This window comes from Kryptolebias marmoratus, linkage group LG12, assembly GCF_001649575.2.
Source record: "Kryptolebias marmoratus isolate JLee-2015 linkage group LG12, ASM164957v2, whole genome shotgun sequence".
Taxonomy (NCBI): Eukaryota; Metazoa; Chordata; class Actinopteri; order Cyprinodontiformes; family Rivulidae; genus Kryptolebias; species Kryptolebias marmoratus.
In genome coordinates, this window is record NC_051441.1 from 9269496 (window position 1) to 9288244 (window position 18749).

The following is an 18749-nucleotide window of genomic DNA, read 5'->3' on the forward strand; positions in this document are numbered from 1 at the left end:
GCTGTTTAAAAGTCACAGTAACTGTGCAGGACTTTTACTCAACTGTTTCTCCAGAAACCATACAGCATAAAGGATCCACTTGAAATATTATTGGGGCAAGCAAATTTTTTAAACATTAAACAAATTTTAGAAGAGAAGTATAGTCACAAGGAAATCCTTAACACACTCTTAAAGTGAGTGCTTATAACAAACCAGATAGTCCTTTCTTTCTTTAGACTAAAAGGCTGCAGTATTTGTAGTTTGTAAAACATATTTCCAGTTCTAATAAATCAGACAAGAGGGTAATTTTCCTATTAACCTCAGCCCATTTAAAATAGAGCCAATTAACAGAGAACAAGCCAGTATTTCTGACTGATATTCTTTTTTTTCTTTGCATGATAGATGTTTAACTTGCATTTGTGGCGGTTGCATCAGACTGTTCATTTACAGAAGATTACAGAAGTGTTTCTGAGCAGCTGTAGTCCATTTTTATAGAACCGTGTTCTACTCAACTCAACTCAATTCAACTTTATTTATCTAGTAACTCAAAGTCCTTAATGTAAAAAATAAAATACATAAATGAAATACAATGAAGATGATATAAAAGAAAGTAGAGCCTCTGAGCTCACAAATTTGTCACATTCTTTTCAATTTTACAAGCACTTTTTATTTATATATATATATTTTTTTGGTATTACATATTTTTCTAATGTTATCATAGCATTTAACTGTCCATTGTTTAGTTTCAGCACAAGTTCCCCTCCATCCCCTACGTAGTTAGTTTACTTTCTGTCTCACCACTAATCTTCTTGGCTCATCAAGCTAAACACAGTCATTTGATCAAAGCAGTTTCATAAATCTTTCTCACAGAATAATTTTCTAACTCTCCTGGCATTTTAACATGTCTCTGACAACATTTTTTTTTTCAAAATCTAAACACATCACAAAGCAGCTTCTTCTAATTATGCCACACTTCCATGTTAGCATCTTTAATTTTGTCCAAAAGCAGTTTATATGACTCTGACACCAGTACCCCGATTTTAACTGATCACTCCCCTGCTCCTTCTGCACACACTCTGACATCCACACCTCATCAGTCAAAAGGTCCCTCACCATGGCAACAGTAAATTAAAGCAACCTGAAAGGGCCCCCAGTGAGCAGCGGATGCTGGGGCTGCCTGCATTGTTGGAGGGAGGATCTGGCAACCTGCAATCACAAGCCCTCCATTCAGACCCTCTTTAGTATTACTCAGCAAGTCAGGATTTACTGCATCATGGCTTCCGTTCTTTTCAGCTGTGACTGGCACATTGGCATGAGATAAGTGCCGCTTGGAAACGTAGCACTGTGGCTGCCCATTCACAATGCTCCATTGCTCCTGCACTGTTTGAATGTCTTTGTGTGTGCATGTCTTTGTATGGGTGCATTGTATGCAATCTGTAATGAATCCTAATTATGTTTTGGTCTGGCTTCCAGGTCCTGGATATACGACCAGAGTCTGAGTCCATGCTCAGTGAAGGAACCAGGGTGTGTGCTTATTGGAGCGAGCGCTCACGCTGCCTTTATCCAGGCTACGTTCACAGAGGTGAGATCAAATATCCATTCAACCGTATCCAAATAGTTACTTTTTAGCAAGCATAAAACACCATTTATGTCTCATGCAGGTGGTTCATCAGATGAGGGGAAGCCAGGTGGAGTGATGGTTGAGTTTGATGATGGAGATAGAGGAAAAATTTCTCTCCCAAACATTCGACTCCTGCCTCCAGGGTACCAGATACAGTGTGAGTGCCTTCTCTCTGTGTAAATGGGAACAGACTCTCTCATGTTTTCAAATAACTAAAAGCTAATAATTTTCTAAAATTTGTCCTTAAGGTGGTGAGTCAACTCCTGCCCTGCTGGTACCAAGTGTAACAACAGCCAAGAAAAGTGCGATTCTGGAGCAGGCTCCCATCAGTGACAGGTCTTCAGATAGACTCAGCTCAGCTAATTCTGCAACCAACACCCAAAACCTAACTGTTATCAAAAGAAGGCCAGGTGAGAATTCATCTTGGAAAAGAATCTCATCGAAAACTTTCTACCAGATGTAAAGTGATGCTTACAATGAGCAAAACATTTAAACAAAAATGCCTTGCTTTATTCATAAAGAAGTTTTGATTTCTAGATTTCTCTCTAGATTATGCAAGTGTGTTGAGGATTAAAATATAGAGTTGAAAAGGCACAGTAACACTGTAGATGTAAATCTGCCATTATACATGAAATACTGCTAAAACATACTGTATATAATTTTTGTTTCACATTCTAGGAAGACCAAAAGGCTCTGGGAAAAAACAAAAGCAGCAGCAGGCTGAAAATGCCAATAAAAATACTCCGACTTTCTTGGGTTGGAGTTCACTGGCTAACACCCGGAAAAGATCATCTGACAATCTGTTTCAGTTTAATGGGGTGCCAAGAAAGACCTTGAGAGGGAAGGAAGATGCCCTGTTCTCACTGCCTCAGACCCAGTCAATGGCCTCCCTCCCAGCCAAAAGCCTTTTCAGCAGCAGCTCTTTTGAAGTGGATTCCTTTAGAAGCATTGCAAATGGCTACTCCTCTTTTTGTACTCAGTCTACTGGAGCAGGTTCTGGTTTATCTCTGACCTCCAAGAGTGGCGTGTATAGTGAGAAACGTAGGCAAGATGAACTGGTAACACCAAGGAGCAAAAAGTCTGGACAAGAGTTTCTGGTCAAATTAGATCATGAAGGGGTGACGTCTCCTAAGACAAAAAACAGCAAGGCACTGCTGTTGAGAGGCGAATATTCCAGTGTGAGTGGAATGCCCAAGACTGAGGCATACTCCCATCCAGTCCTGTTGGTTAAAGACAACAAAAAGGGAGGTTCCTCCAGAGTGGAACTGCTCCTGAAGGGGGCAACATCACAAAGAAAGCCCTCCACTTCTCTGCGCCAGGAGAAATATGGTGACTTGGGCTTCATCTCTCACCGAGAGTGTCATACTTCCTATTCTGATCTAGATGATGAAGAGGAAGAGGAAGAGAGGAGGCGTGCTGCACTGGCTGCAGCCGCAGGAGGTCTCAGGATGGCTGGACGTTTTCATTCTCGCCTCTCTGTCTCCTCTTCCTCCTCTGGTTCTTCAAGCTCCTCCTCTTCAGGCTCTATCTCAAGTTCCAGCCTTTGCTCATCTGACAATGATTCATCCTACAGCTCAGATGACGAGGACAGTTCTGCACTGATGCTGCAGAGTTGCCTGTCTTCCCACCAGGGGCTCCTACAGTCATCTGAACCCTCAACTTCTTCAAGGTCCCAACAGCACTCTTTTGTGGCCAAAGCTGTGGCTGTTTCCAGCGTCAAAGGAGCTGACCAGGTGTCCAACAGCAAGTCCTTAAAGAGGAAAGAATGTATGACTTCTATTTCCAAACCAACCAAGGAACTAGGCAAAAAACCAAGGATGCTTCCAGATGACACTTCATATATTCCAAGGCCCAAGATGTCTGCGTTCCTTCCAGGCCGCCAAATGTGGAGATGGTCGGGAAATCCAACGCAGGTGAAAAGAGTTCATTCATCCTTTTATTGCACACATTAAATCACTTCATGAAGATTCACAACTCGTTTCATTCTTCAAACCAAGAAATTTCAGTAATCATTATGATCAGAGATGGATGGTCAATATGTCTGGTTTTCCACAGAGACGAGGGCTAAAGGGCAAGGCCAGGAAGCTTTTCTACAAGGCCATTGTGCGAGGCAGGGACACTGTGAGAGTTGGAGATTGTGCTGTGTTTCTCTCAGCTGGACGTCCTAACCTCCCATACGTAGGCCAAATTGAAAACTTTTGGGAATCTTGGACCTCAAGAATGGTAGTCAAAGTCAAGTGGTTCTACCACCCTGAGGAGACCAAACTAGGCAAGAGGCTTCGAGACGGCAAGGTGAATTGTTATAAAACATGAAATGTTGTAAAAAACAAAACTTTTTAATGACAGTTTTCTTTCCATTTGTGATCAATATTATCTTGTAGCTAACCGTGTCTGTTTCCACCCCAGCATGCCCTTTACCAGTCGTGCCATGAGGATGAGAATGATGTCCAGACAATCTCTCATAAGTGTCGGGTGGTGAGCAGGGAGGAATACGAGTGTCTGACTCGGAATCAAAAGCCGAACAGTACTTCTCCAGACCTCTACTACCTGGCTGGGACATATGACCCCACCACTGGTCAACTGGTCACGGTTGAAGGGATTTCTATCATGTGCTGAACCATTACAAGGACACCACTGAGGAACTTCTTTGGGGAACAATTCATGACTACCCACGACACATTTCAGCTTCCTGAATAGGAAATATTCCATGAGTAAGCCTCAAGTGAACTAAATGTCAGCTCTGAAACAGAGCAGTCTGTGATTATGCACTGGAGTATGTTTGCATCTAATTCTTGTGAAAGCGAAGTGGATGTCTATAACTGGTTGATCCTTTCATGAAGAGTAACACAGACTGGGTCTTCCTGGGCATCACAAACTCCAAATAAGTGGTGTTACCATTCCCTATTTAATCTATTTTTTTAAGAGATCCTTTGTGACTGACATCTTTGCGGCCAGTTTTAAGACTTATGTGACTGGCTTCTATGAAATGTCACAAAAATAGAGCTGAGATTGCATTTAGTTGTGCAACATGAGGCTCGATTGCCACCGTGGACCAGTTGTTAAAATGTTAGCCTTGTTTAAATGATTGAAAACAAACAGGGAGGCATGGGGTTGTCTCTATGCCTTTTCATTCCAGGGAAGTTGTAAACATGTAAAGGGTGTAAAGTTAAAAATGTCTGTAAATATTTTGAATTTTTCCCAATCAAGCCATACACTTCAGTACCTCTCACCTGTCTTAACTATTCAGGTGTACATTGTACAGTATAATTATTTTATTGTTGTCTTTTGTCTATATGTACATAAAAGCTATTTTATATAGGAATATATTGTATATATGAGATGTATCTTTCCATGTTTGCGATTGATTTATTTTTATATGGTTGTAGATTACATTGTATTGTGATTTTTTTTTCTTTGCTTTGAAAAGTTGACATTGAAGATGTTAGTGTTGCACTGCAAATGCCCTACTGAGACAGACCGAGAAAAACAGCACAGATGAAGACAGAAAGGTAAAGTCTATAACAGGAAAAGACTCACTTTCTAAGAGAAAGGGGTTATCTTGTTAAAAAAGAAAAAAAAAATGGGTAAAGTGTTTTGTTATTATTTGTAAAAGTGTTTCGTTAATTTGCATTTGCATTAGCTTATTCTTCAAAAATATATATTTTTATTTATGTGCTACGCATTGCCATCATCATCATCAACACAAAGCAGATCCCATGAGACTGCTGTCACGGGTCAAACATGAGTGTACCATTATGACACAATATTTGTGTGTGATAAGTGTCCTGGAATCACTATAATCAAGTCCACGCAAATAAATAAAAAAAGAAGACTGGGTCTTTACATTCAAATATGTTTAGTGAGCATTGCACTCATTGAGGCATAGTTTAGCACATCATGGCCTACAAATACCAAAGTGTCTTTAATGTCATTTTTTTTCTTTAATTTAAAATGTTCTTAAGCACCTGTGCTTAACTCTGATCAGAAATCACTGGGAACTTATAGATTGCTCGTCCTGCTTTATGTGCATATATTTACCATAGTTTAATGCAGAGGCACCTACAGATTTGTTCAGTACAGAAGTTTGCACCAAAATGCCACCTAACAGAGAAACTATGAAGGTGAAATACTGACAAAGTGACATGTTGAGTACTGACAATTTGGCAGGAATAATAAACATTTGTGTCTGTTTTGTGCAGTACATCCACAACTAACTGTGAAGGACAATCAGATTCACAAAGTTATGGACAGAGTTGGTTCACTCGATCTAAAAATTACCTATTTAATTTGTGCCAATTACATTTTCTATACTTTTGTCCTGTTTTATATGCAATTTTGAGTATTTTTTTTTTCTTTTGTCGTTGTTGTTCAAAGTTTTATTTTGTTTGTCAACCTTTTTTAATTTATTGTCAGTTTTGCTGTTTGTTTGATTTAGTTTTGTTTTTTTCATGCCAAGCGAGCTTTATGAGAATGTAACATTGTTTTTCTTGGTATGCTGTCGCATTTGCATTCAGGTCTTATAGAGGCCATTTGGTGAAAAGAAATAAAGCAACACTGGATTCTTCTAATCCGCAAAAGTCTCCGAACTAATTCTATACACAAAATTTCATCTCTTTTTTTAATTTTTATTTATTTGTTCATTTTTCGGTTCTGTCCATTTTTACAGCGAATAACATTTCCATGTGGCACACTGATATTTAAACACCAAAATTTAATCCTGCATATGTTGTTTGTCAAACATTATGTCATCAGCATGTAAAAACAAACATATTTTAACACAGTAACAATAAATTTTTGTGTGAAAAATTGGTAAAAGATAATGAAGGTGGAGAAGTGAAAGACACTTTTATTTTCTTTTTTTGTGACTAAATTAAACGTAGGATATTTTAGGGGCCTCAAAAATGCTGTAACAGACAAACAGTAAAGTGACGCACAAAAAATTATGCTTAATTTAAATAATTCAAACAGAATTTTTTCTGATAATTAAATAAGCAAACTAAGAAGATTTTTTTATCGTAAAATAATCCATTAAAGTAGATATCATGTTACGATGCTACAATGGGTCTAAAGGGTGTCTCACAGTTTTCCCGTGTCTTCTTTGCTGTTAATGCTGATTTTTAAAAAATCATTGTTTAAGTTTAATAAAAGGAACAGACAGATAAATTACTTATTTTTTAAGGAAAATAAGAAAAAATTCTGCACATTTGGCTGCACAGTTGGCCCTGTTTTTCCACTTATTCTATCAGGTTTACTGCACTTCCCTTGTAGAGGTTTTGTAGAGGAGTGGGGGTTGTGGTGTAGTGGCGCTTGGATTTATTTGCAAAGCATCAATGACCACAAAGCCCATCTTCTGCCAAATTCTTACATTTGTTGATTCAAATCTTTTAGATGTAAGCTTCTCTGTCTGGACAAAGTTTTTGAGAGCTTCATGCTCTTTAGTAAACAGAAACAGATCTGTCACAGCAGCAGTTAAAGGCTGGTTACTTTATCTAAAAAAATTGGTTGATTAATACAGAGATTTATTACAATTTAAGTGATTCACAGTAAATAATGTCCCTTTTGTTGTTGTTAAAGTGAACTGTTTCTTTAGTACCATGTGATAGACCTTAAAGCTGAGTCTGAATGTATATTCTAAATTTTTGCTGCAATTTTTAAACACAAATAAAATAAAAATCAAAGATTTTTTTGTGGATCACACAGGTATGAACAACTGCAGCTAATACTGAGGGTTTCTTTTTATTATAGAGTCATTTTTACAAACATTTTTCTTGCAAGAAAAAAATAAAAGTAAAACAGGCTGCTCCCTAGTGGAAAATAAAGCACAATGCATGACGTGCAAAAGGCATAGAAACTGAAACACTTTTTTTTCCTGTTAAGTTTAGATTAAAAAACTGAGCCTAACAGCAGAAATTTTTTATTAGAGCACAAAACGCCTCGGGCAACATGTACCCTTCTCCTTTCAGCGCCTGGAGCAGCAGGTATATTCCTCTACACACCCGTACCGTCCATAACCTACAGCGTCTGTCCGTTTGCATACACTCTTATCAGCTTTGACAAAGCCAATTTCTCTAACCTGAATCAGTGAAATGACCACTGGCGAGCCCTGAAGGAGACACAATACGGGTCACTGACCTTTCTCTGCAAACCCAGGGGTCTTTTTGTTCTGCATGCAGCCAGAGCACCCCCAGCCCTCCTCCCCCAGTGCCCAAGCAGGGGCTAATGGGCACATCAGTCATGTCCGGCAGTGGCCCAGTGAACACAAACAGTGCTGTTTACCACCACAACCTTTTGTGTTGACTGTGGCCACTGCCCCGTGTCCGAGCCATGGCCCTTCCTGCATCGGTGGCATGGGGGTAAGTGGCACTCTCTGTGCTATTTGAGATGAGGATGGGGTTAAAAGTGTCAGGGAGTTGAGGTCAATGTGTTTTGAAATAGGTTTATTTCATTACCTTTAAATCAGAAAGAATGATATTCATCCGAGATCTAATACAGGAATTCTGAGCCTCAATAAAAATCTTTCTAATAAAATTTAGACTCTTTGAATTCAAACTAATTAAAAATCAGTGAAGAGGATGAGGTTGCCAAGTGAACAAGTTGTCAGTTTTCTTATTTGAACAACATTTTAGAAATCTCCAATGTGGCTCCTGTTACGTCTCACTGGACAGACAAGCCTTCCTGCCTCACGTTTCACTGCCTGTCTGGTTCAGCTTGGTCAGCATCCAGACTGGGTTCCTCAGTGTCAACAGGAGGAATGCTTTCCTGCACAAATATCTGCACCTCATAAATGTCTCACCCTCTGCTTGACCCTGTCTGGCCTCTGACTGTGAGAAGGTTGAAGAGGGGACAGACAGCCCAGTGTGTGTAAATGTATGTGTGTGTGTGTTTTTGGGGGGGTGTGGTTATGTGTGTGTGAGTGTGAAGGAGAAAGGTTGAGGTGAGGTCTTGGGTTTTAACAAGATGCTGGGAGAAGCGAAGAGGACAAACAGATCACACAGGCAGACACTGCTTCTTTTTAAAGGGCACCTACACTCTGAGCCTTCATTTTTGAGGATTGGAGTAACAGATTCACTGCGGAAAAACAGCACGACCAAATTATTTTAAAGTAGCAGTTCAAATCTTTTAGAGTGAGCTTCTGTGGAAAGGTTTTTTTAAAAATAATATATTACGTATTGTAGATAGCTCTGAGAGTCCCCACAATGAGAAGCAAAATTTCAGCCTTGGTCTGAGAAGAAGGATTTATATTCACATATCGAAATGCACACCATTTCTAGAGGATTTGAATGATGTAATTCTTGTTAGCTGAAAAAGTTGCATTTATGCTGCACCAACGCATACTCTTATATTGCACAGAGCAATGTGCCAGCACACAGTGAACTCACAAACCATGTTTGTTTTGCTTGCTGTGGCTCCCATCCAGCCTCACCACCCCTAATCCATTTCTCTGTTGCTCATTATAAGTGGCTTGTAAAGATTCTGTATCAGCTATGCTAAAAGAGCTTTTCACTGTATTACACAGGATTACAGTTTCTCCTTGCTGCATATGCTGTGTACAAACTCTGATGTAATGTTGCCAACCTCTCAGGGTCTTCACTTGTTTTTGTTTGTGGGCTAGATTGTATCATTTATCTCAACATCATCCCAGTGGTTTGTCCATGAATAAAAGAAGAAAGCAGTTTTTAAACTGGTCTTTGAATGAGGAAGATTTTTTTTCCAGTTTTGTGACTTAGCTAAGAAAAGAAAATGAGAGGAAAAGGGTAATTCAGCGTTAGTCAAGCTTTTTTGCAGAGGCAATGTGGCTGGTTGTCACTTGTCATTCCCCAAATTACCTCCATGCTTAAATTTAGGACATTATCTAAATGCAAAGTGTCGTCATGTGGTGTCTTTTTTGTCACATTACAAAGAAATACTGTTCCAACAGCTGCAGTTGTTCTTGCACTGCCCACGAAACTCGACTGACGGAACAATAGCTAGAAAAATTATAGCTTGTTGTGAAGTGAAAGGCAACTTTTCATAGGATCATGTAGCAGAGCAGCTGGAAACACTCAATATCTCATAATGTTTAAGAATAGCATTTAGAAAATGCTCCTCCTTGGAGGAAAAGGAGATAAGTTCATACTGTAAGTTGCATGAAAAAATTAAATCAAAGAATACATAGTTACCTGATCCCTGATGTAGGGTTGAGATTTCAGTCCTGGAGAAATGTGAATAGGGTATATAACTGCAACTAATTAGGTTAACTGGCAATAGGTAAGTAAGAGTCTGGGTATAAAATGAGCATTTTAGAGAGGCTGAATCTCTCAGAAGTAAAGATGGGCAGAGGTTTACCAGTCAACAAAAATCTGTGTCACTGCATAGGCTCAAAACACTTGAATAAATTATTGTCTGTAAACACAGTTTGCTGTGCAAGGCAGAGACGCTGGTTAAAGCTCCATCATGCAAAGAAAAAGCCAAGTGGAAACACAATCCAGAAACTGCTTTGTCTTCTCTGGACAAAAACCTAATTTAAAATTGTCTCAGGCAAAGTGGAAACCTGTTCTGTGGTCAGACAAATTAAAATTTGAAATTATTTTTGAAAATCATGGTCACCAAGTTCTCCATACTAAAAAGGGGAGGGATCTGTTATCAGCAACGAGTGCAAAAGCCTGCCTCTCTGATGGTACGGGGGTGCATTAGTGCCTATAGCATGATTAGTTTACATATCTTGAAAGGAACTATCAATGCAAAAAAAATATATGCAGGTTTTGGACAACAAATGCTCTCATCCAGATTACATCTTTTTTTTTTCAGGAAACGCCTTGCATTTTTCAGTAAGACATTGCTAAACGTCCCACTGTCTCTCTTACAACAACATTTTGTAGAAGAGTCCAGGTGCTGAACTGACCTGCCTGCAGTCCAGACGTCTCGCCAACTGAAAATGTTTGATGCATCATAAAACAAAATATCCAGCAAATACCCATGACTGCTGAACAGCTAGGCTCCTACATCAGGCACGATTGGGACAACATTCCCCTCCAAAAGCTCCAACAACTGGTCTCCACAGTTCCTAGACAGGTCAGAAGATGGTATGCTTCACAATGGAAATCATGAGCCTGCCCTAATGTTTTTGAAATGTGGTTCCACCATCAAATTCAAAATTACCTTATTTTTTTTCCTAAAAATGTCTTAGTTTAAACATTTGATATGTGGTCTGTGTTCCATTGTAAATAAAATATGGGTTCGTGAGATTTGCAATTCATTGCTTTCTGTTTTTTATTTACATTTGACAACTTTGTTGAAGTTGGGGTTGTAATTATCTATCTCATTAAAGAAATGTATATAAGTTGCGTATAGTAACTGTGGCTAGAGCAATAACTCTTTCGCAATACATCCCCCATTTCTTTCCAAATCTTCCTGTGTAGTGGTGTTTGTGCATTCCTGTGTTGACAACCCCTTCATTTAGTTCTCTGGGGTGTTTACCCCCTTTCACGGTAGCAGAGATGCAGCTCCCACCATCCCATTCTGTTTACATTGCTCTTCTTCTCTGTTTACTCTGTGCTCTAGCTCCCTGGCGCATCACGCTCCAAACAGCTGTTCCATTATGGAGAGAGCCAGCGCCTCAACCACACAGAGCTGCCACACAGCTCTCTGACAGCCCACCGCGGTCGCTAACATCGCTCTGCTGGCACGCCTGCCATTGTTGCCGAAAAGCTCTGCTTTCTTTCAAAGCTCGAGTGGCTTCTAGGCACAGAGTCAGCCAGGGAAACTGTTGGAGATCGTCTTCAAACCACAAGGCAAATTTGAAAAGTTCAGCTTTTGATCAACTGTCTGTGTATGCGATGCAGTTATATGGTGGTTCAAATCATTTCCAGATGATCTAGAATAAACTAGCACAAGCTTTTTGCAGCATCTCACTAAGAGGGTCCCCCCACTCCCAGTTTTTCAACATTTTGTTACCTGGTATTTCCTGTTCTTTCATGATATATTCTTGTGCTTACAGTTATCCTTCCTCTGAAACAGTTTTCCTGACTTGCTTGTCAGGTAAAAGGAAGACTATTGTCTATCTGGGGTCATCCTACACTCTGACTCCCCTGTGAATTATTTTTACCTTTCATAAGTGCTTTTTTTTCCCCTGCTGGTGTGCACAGCTGGTGCTGAATCAGGAGACAGGAAACTTCAGATATAGAGGCCACCAAGCATCTGCAAGCTCCCATTGGAGCACCGCAGAGCCCTGTGGCTGCAGGGACAGGAGACAGTCCATTTATCACAACACAATAGCTGCTGCTATGGGTTTATGGAATACAAGCCTGTCTTGGTCAATACAGCAGTGTTCATTCACATGTATACAAGAGCCAATATGTGAGCTGGGATCAGTGTAAGTGTATTTGTGTGTGTGTGTGTGTGTGTGTGTGTGTGTGTGTTGATTCCTCCTGCAGAGTACTGTAGGCTGTATATATGACTTTAAGAGTGTTATAAAACATAGTGTAAACTGTCTCTGCCATTACCAAAACACTTTTTAATTTTTTTTTCTTCGTCTTTTATTACATGAATCACATGTTGTACAGCCTCTAGCAAAAAATAACCTGTGATCCCTTTTCTAAGAGAACATTCATTCAGCTGCTTTGCTTTGGAAGAAAAGAATCCTCTATATGACACAAAATGATTTAATCTCGCATTTTGGCTTTCCAAAACAACAAAATTAAATCAAATAACCGTTTTTGTTTGAGAAAAATATGGAAAGTTTTTATAAATTTGTGTTTCTAAACAAATACATGTTTTACATGAAAAAACATGCAAGCCATAATAAGAAATAGTTAAAATAACTCTTTAACAAGTTCTTTCTAAATGCTATTTCAACATCAAGAGAAACTTTTAAATTTTCCTGTAAGTGTAAATTTTTGGAGCAATGACAAACATAATGGAAGGGTTTTAAAAAAAAAAAGTAAGCAGAGCAAGAAAGATGTCAAAGACAAAACATTAAAAACAAGAAATATGTCATGGAAATTGAAACTTTAAAACCAGTAAAGGGAAATCTAATCGTGGAGAAACCCTAATCAATGTTTATGAGCAAACTGCAAAAAATCAGTTAATGAAAATAGAACTTACATACAGGTAAGCCAAACAAAAACCATCATTAACACCTAAACAAATGAAAACAAGCTCTAATGAACTTAGAGAAGCAGTCACTGACTGTGGATGATTGGATCAAAGTGATCATCACTGATGAATCAGAGATTTACATTGGGGAAACGAAAGATGCTTAAACCTTTGTTTGGTTCTGGCCCAATTATGCTGGGATGATCGCTTCAATAAAATATTTTTTCACAGTTGCATTTCACGCTGCTACACATTCACCTTGACCTCTCAGGGTGATGAAGACACACACAGTTTGATCTGGTGCACGTGTAATAGCCTCTCACACAAAATGAAACACGCTGTGTCTAATGGCATGAGTGAACAGAGATTGTATTAAAAGGAGAAAAGAGACAGAGCATGAATCAGTCCACGTCTGTGTATGTATGAAAATGCTTGTCATAGTAGGATATTAAAAAAGTCTCCCAGCTGCCAGGACTCCAGCGTTGGTTGCCAGAGTCCTTAAACGCCTCCCTGTCCTTCACAGGATGGGTCTGCTCCCCACTCTTTCTTGTTTATATCTTGCACTTTAAAAATATACAATTTGCTTAGATACTAGGCAGTCATAAGCTCCATAACTGGCACTTGGACATCTTATCAACATGAGTTTGAAGCCCCTGGGCAAATAACTCGGACTTTGATCAGACATCTTGGAAACATTTTTCTTCTTCTTCTAACAAATCCATTGGGGTTGGTGTGCTAAATTTAAGACAACTGCTAAATGCACCTTGTGATGCAGGAAACAGAGCCACATCCACATATAGTCTCTGTGCTAATAAAGAGGTGAAATGATCAAAAGCAATCAGCATGTTTAACTGGGGAACAAAAGCAAAATGTCAGAGAAAAGTGAGGAGACAAAAAAGAAAGGAAAATTCTGTCAGAAAGAGGATAGAGAAGAGAACAGCACGTATCCGCAGCACTATGAGATCAGCTGACAAACATCTGTGAAAACGTAGCAGGAGCAAATCAGCGTCCATCCTCTGAATTGCCTGTGACAGATGTTACAGAGACCCAATTTCACCTTATATTTGCGGCTGAATTTTCACCGTGGAACCTGTCAGTGGGAGAGTCACAGAGAGTGAGTGAACTGAAGAAAGAGACGGAAAAGTCAAACACAAGGGTCCGCAGCTGAACAGTGGGAGAGAAAGTGAAAGAACAAGACAAAGAAGAAGGATGTGGACAAGAAAGAAAATGAAACCTAAAAGGACCATTTCAGTTGGGAGAGTCACACAGAGAATTCACCTGAGGGTAGTTCTATGTCCAGTTTGTGTCTCCATGGAAACGGGCCTCCTGAGTGTGGGCTACTGTACAGACTGACAGTAGTCCAGTGAGCAAGTCCATCCATCCATTTTCTTTAACCGCTTCTCCATTCCGGGTCGCGGGTAGCTGGTGCCTATCCCCAGCAGTCACTCTGCAAGAAGCGGGGGACACCCTGGACAGGTCGCAAGTCCATCGCAGGGCCACATATAGATGAACGAGACAAACAACTATTCACACTCTCACCTAGGGACAATTTTAGAGTCATCAATTAACCTAACATGCATGTTTTTTGGTCTGTGGGAGGAAATCGGAGTACCCGGAGTAAACCCACGTGTGCACAGGGAGAACATGCAAACTCCACCCAGAAAGGCCTCAGGCCGGGAAGCGAACCTGCAACCTTCTTGCTGGGAGGCAACAGCTCTAACCACTAAGTGAGCAAGTCATTGTATTGATTTCAACACAATTTCATAGTCAAGATCAATGCAAGAGGCTGATCTGTGGTAAAGTCCTCCACTGCGACGGGATAACTGCAGAAAGTCACAGTGTGTTTTCTTGCAGTTACAGATACTTATTCAATTCAATTCAATTCAAAAATACTTTATTAATCCCAAAGGGAAATTAAATAAAATATAAATATTGTCATACTTTGCAATAAAAAATGATTGCAAAGTATGAACCAAACTGCAAAGATAAAAAGGTTATCCTGAGCTATATCAAATGGTGCAGTTAGAAAAAGTTTTCTTGAGTAGCTTTCCAGGTATATTCATATGCAATTCTGAACTGTAGGTCCATGAATCTGGCTGAATTTGCCAAAAAACATATGAAAGCTTGAGTCATGAGACTGACCTACATTAGTCTGTGTAGGTAAACAAATCTGGCTGATTCTGACATGCGCAGAATCTCAGAGAAGGTGTTTAGTTGAAAATATGAGTGAATTTGCTGCTAAGCACAAAAGACAAAAAATGAATGAGTAAAACAACTCTGAAGAATAAATATCAAGGATCAAGCTGGGTGGTGGAGCGCCATACAGCCAGAGCTCCTCATTCAAACACATTTCTCGATGGGTAAATTTAGTGTTTCAGCCTAACCTATCTTTTTATCTGAATACTTTACTCAACAAACCTGAGCATAAATGCACATCAATACATCAAAATTGTAGGACTTCTCCATCACAAACGGCTCCTCCATGAATGTCGCCACTGTTGACCTATTTTCAGTCACTTCAGCTGTTTCCATAGGTAAACAAAAGCACGGGGGTAGTTGGCATCTGGTCACAAGTTTTTCATTTAGGAACACAATATTCATCAATATGAAAAAAATGCAGATTTTGTTCATTACTTTATGGATTTGTTTATTTTTATCAATCTTCATGACTTTGCATTGAGTATCTTTAAAATTCAATCTAGTTTTATGAAGAAGAATTGTAGAAGGACGTTCCTATTTATAACTCTCATCTACTTTCTCAGCTGCTACTAGTCATTTACTCTCAAAATCTCCAGCTTTAAACTTATTAAAGTTTAAAGACTTCAACCAATTGATAGCTTTTCATACTGCAGTGCCTTAAGATGGAAACGCGTTTATGGTATGGGGTGTATCTGTCTCATCTCTTCATGGTTATTAGCTCTGAGGCAGTTGTCTTTCATTCAATGCTTTTATGTTATCTGTCCCTTATTACTTCTTCCTATGCTATGATTCTATAGGAACTAGATCAGAGAGTCATAATGGGTTTTATGTGGGGTTTATAGGCCAGTGTCAGCTTACAGGGACCACTCTGTACACATAGAACATTATGGAAGTTTTAATAGATGATCAGAGCAGCTGTTGCCGGCACAGCGTTGATTTACTGTGGCTAAGAGAAAGCTTAATGACTATAAAGCCAGACAGCTTTTAACCCATTGAAGTGCGGTGAATAATGTAATAGGATCAGGTAGCTGCCCCTTGGGAAAGATGCATGAACGCTTATGTGCTAACATAAGTATATGCAGGGACAAATGCTTTTGGAATATAATTACAGTGTCTAAAAGCTCTTTAGAATGAGACAGCAAGCTTATTGCTGCTGCAGACTTCAAACAACTTATAGGGCTAACTTTGTCACTAGTCATAGCTAAAAACTCTTCCAAAGTGCATGTTCAAGAAACATGCAAACACTCACATAAACAACACATCGGTGTACAGTTGCAGAGCTTGCTGACAGGTGGTGCATGCTCAAGGAAATACAAGCTTACCCAGCACAAACACACCCAGCAGGCTTAGCACTTCAGCGGAGAGCAATTGGTGCACTTATGCAGAAGCTAGCACTATTCAGACAATGCAGCATCCATCTCAGGGTTCAAAAGGCACAAATTCTGTTTGCACCTCGAAGACACCGATATCCTCTTTTCTAAAGTGTGTTTGACATCATAGGATTGTTAAACAATGGGGACTGGCTCAGATGAATGATGATGGGATGAGTTAAACGTGCAGTGACTTATAATTTGTGAAAAGTAGACCAAGAGTTCATATTTTTGTTGGCAGCTCTGAAAGACTAATGGAGAGCCTGGCAATATTTTGAGGTAAACTCAAATATTAGCACCACCTAACACTTATTTTATCTTCTACTTGTCCACTTTTCTTGTTTTTTTATGTTTTGTTTTTTTTTAACTACGCACCACACAATGATTTCTTGGAAAGCCTGAAGAACTATTGAGACCACATTTAAAAACTATAACAAAGTCTGGCTTCTTGTAGTAAACAGGTAAAGAAATTAGGAGCGTTTTAAAACTTTGTTACCACTATAGTATAGTTTTCATTAAGACAAAATAAAATCTCATCATCCACAGATTGAGACTGCCACTTTTATTTAGTGGACAAAATAAAAACTGACTCTAGGAGTGCAATTTGTAGTCTTTGAAATTTTTATTTTTGTTCACCACCATAGTTTCTTTAAAATGTGTGAAAGTGAGCTTTAACAGTAGATGTTACTAAATTATTTAAATTATTTGCCATGTGACTGGAAGTGATTTTAAAACAAAAGCACCACCAAAAAGACAGTGTTACTAAATCAGAGAGCGGTAGGTATTAATTAACCAGCATGCAGTTCAACCAATAAGTTAAATACAGAAGAAACAGGGACTGGACTTCATTTACAGTTCTGCAGGCATCATGTAAAGAAAAAAAACAACTCAACAAATTGAAAATCAGTTCTAACAATTATGTTACAGTTAAAGTAAATAGATCATTAAAACAATTACAGATGGACTTGAGGGGGGCATTGATCTGTGTACCAAGGTTTTTAGCAATCAATTTAACTTTTTGAGACATTTCAGTAATAAAGCACAAATACCCATATGGTGAGGCTAAAAAAAGCCACGAGGTCACTAGGACTGTGTGATGAGATATCACTGATTCATGTACAAAATGTTGTGTCAATAAATTATGGCAATGGTTTCAGATATTAAATAAAAAGGTTGTTTTTGATAGATGTTTATGATTTTCTTATTAGGTTCATGTAGATGTACCAAATTTCATTGAAGTCAGTTTCTCTATAGTTCAAAAATGTAGGGAGTAAAATTCACACCAACAAAGATTCATTCTTCGGGATCATCTGTGTAATCCATTTATTTAAGTTTGTGCTGGACTGACTGCCTAAACCTGACATTCCCTGAACCTGTGACACTATCAGAGCTTAAGGAGCAGACATACACGTACTGTGACACAAAGTCTCATGTTCATAAACACACGAGAGGAATGCCACACAAATGTATCTGAGTAGTAATCATTGCTGTAACAACTGAAAATCTGTGCCAATCATCTATTTTGAACCCCAGCACAAACCTACAGCCCAGGCCCCATTAACCCATCTAGGAATGATAGCTAAATTGTCCACCAGCTCTCAGAAGCCAGCCAGCATGTAATCAAAAACAGACGGAATAATCAACAAAAATGCTCTCTATTTCAGTAAGGATGTCTCCCAAAAGCACATGAATTACACTGAAGCAAGTGCTGGGACTGTGAATGATGTTGGGCTATCGAGCACCAGCCAAGTCAGTGTCTCACAGTGCCAAGTGAGAGGATGCCAGACACTTTCTGCTGTAAACAATCTACTCACTGACTGAGGAAGAGGGGAGGAAACCTCTCAATGAAAAACAACAGGAGATACAGAAAAAGACCGGGTTGCTCAATGAAAATTTCTGAAGAAATGTGCTCAATTTGTCAGACAAGCTACAAAAGTATGTTTGAGGGGAATGTGTGTGTGTATGTATGTGCTGGGACAAATGGTATTTTACTGCTGAGGATGGAGACAAAGCCAGTGCTTAGCCCTTATAGAGAAAAACTCTGGATATACAACTGAGTTTCAAACATAGATCTCCCTTTCTTTAGTTACTCTCTCCTCCATACTGTCCATTTTATTGCAGCTGACTGCCTTTTAGCCCATTCCATTGCCCAGTGCCATGTTTTTGTCAAACCACATTTACAACTGTCTTATAAAAGCAGTTAAAAGCAGGTTAACAGAACAGTAATGATCCCTGCAGTTCCGTACCTCTCTCACCCTCTGGCTAGTAAACCAACAATGCAACTAACAGAAAGTGCTTGAACACTAAACAAACATGTTTTCCTTTTGTAGTCTGGAGATCACAGCGTAAAGACTGTATTTCCACATTCAAGTATTTATTATATAAATTGTTAACTTTTACACTTTCCATGTGTGAGAACCCAGTTAAAATTCAGAGGAGAGAGCTGAGGAGTGTGACGTGTGTCTGGTTTCTTTGAAAGGCACTTGTATATATAAACCTCTGATTGA

The 18749-nt window shown here is 39.1% G+C and overlaps 1 protein-coding gene across 5 annotated transcripts in view; it reads left to right on the plus strand.

The window, feature by feature from the left end:
• The window catches only part of LOC108241329 (BAH and coiled-coil domain-containing protein 1), a 57162-nt gene extending 50985 nt beyond the window's left edge, over window positions 1-6177 (plus strand). For all 5 annotated transcript variants that reach the window (XM_017425382.3, XM_037978644.1, XM_037978645.1 and 2 more), the window contains exons 23-28: window positions 1453-1561; window positions 1641-1757; window positions 1849-2010; window positions 2279-3513; window positions 3656-3892; window positions 4007-6177. In XM_017425382.3, the coding sequence (XP_017280871.1) occupies window positions 1453-1561; window positions 1641-1757; window positions 1849-2010; window positions 2279-3513; window positions 3656-3892; window positions 4007-4216 (2070 nt within the window). In that variant the 3' untranslated portion in view covers window positions 4217-6177. The remainder of the gene's footprint in view (window positions 1-1452; window positions 1562-1640; window positions 1758-1848; window positions 2011-2278; window positions 3514-3655; window positions 3893-4006) is intronic.
• Window positions 6178-18749: the final 12572 nt, after the last annotated feature.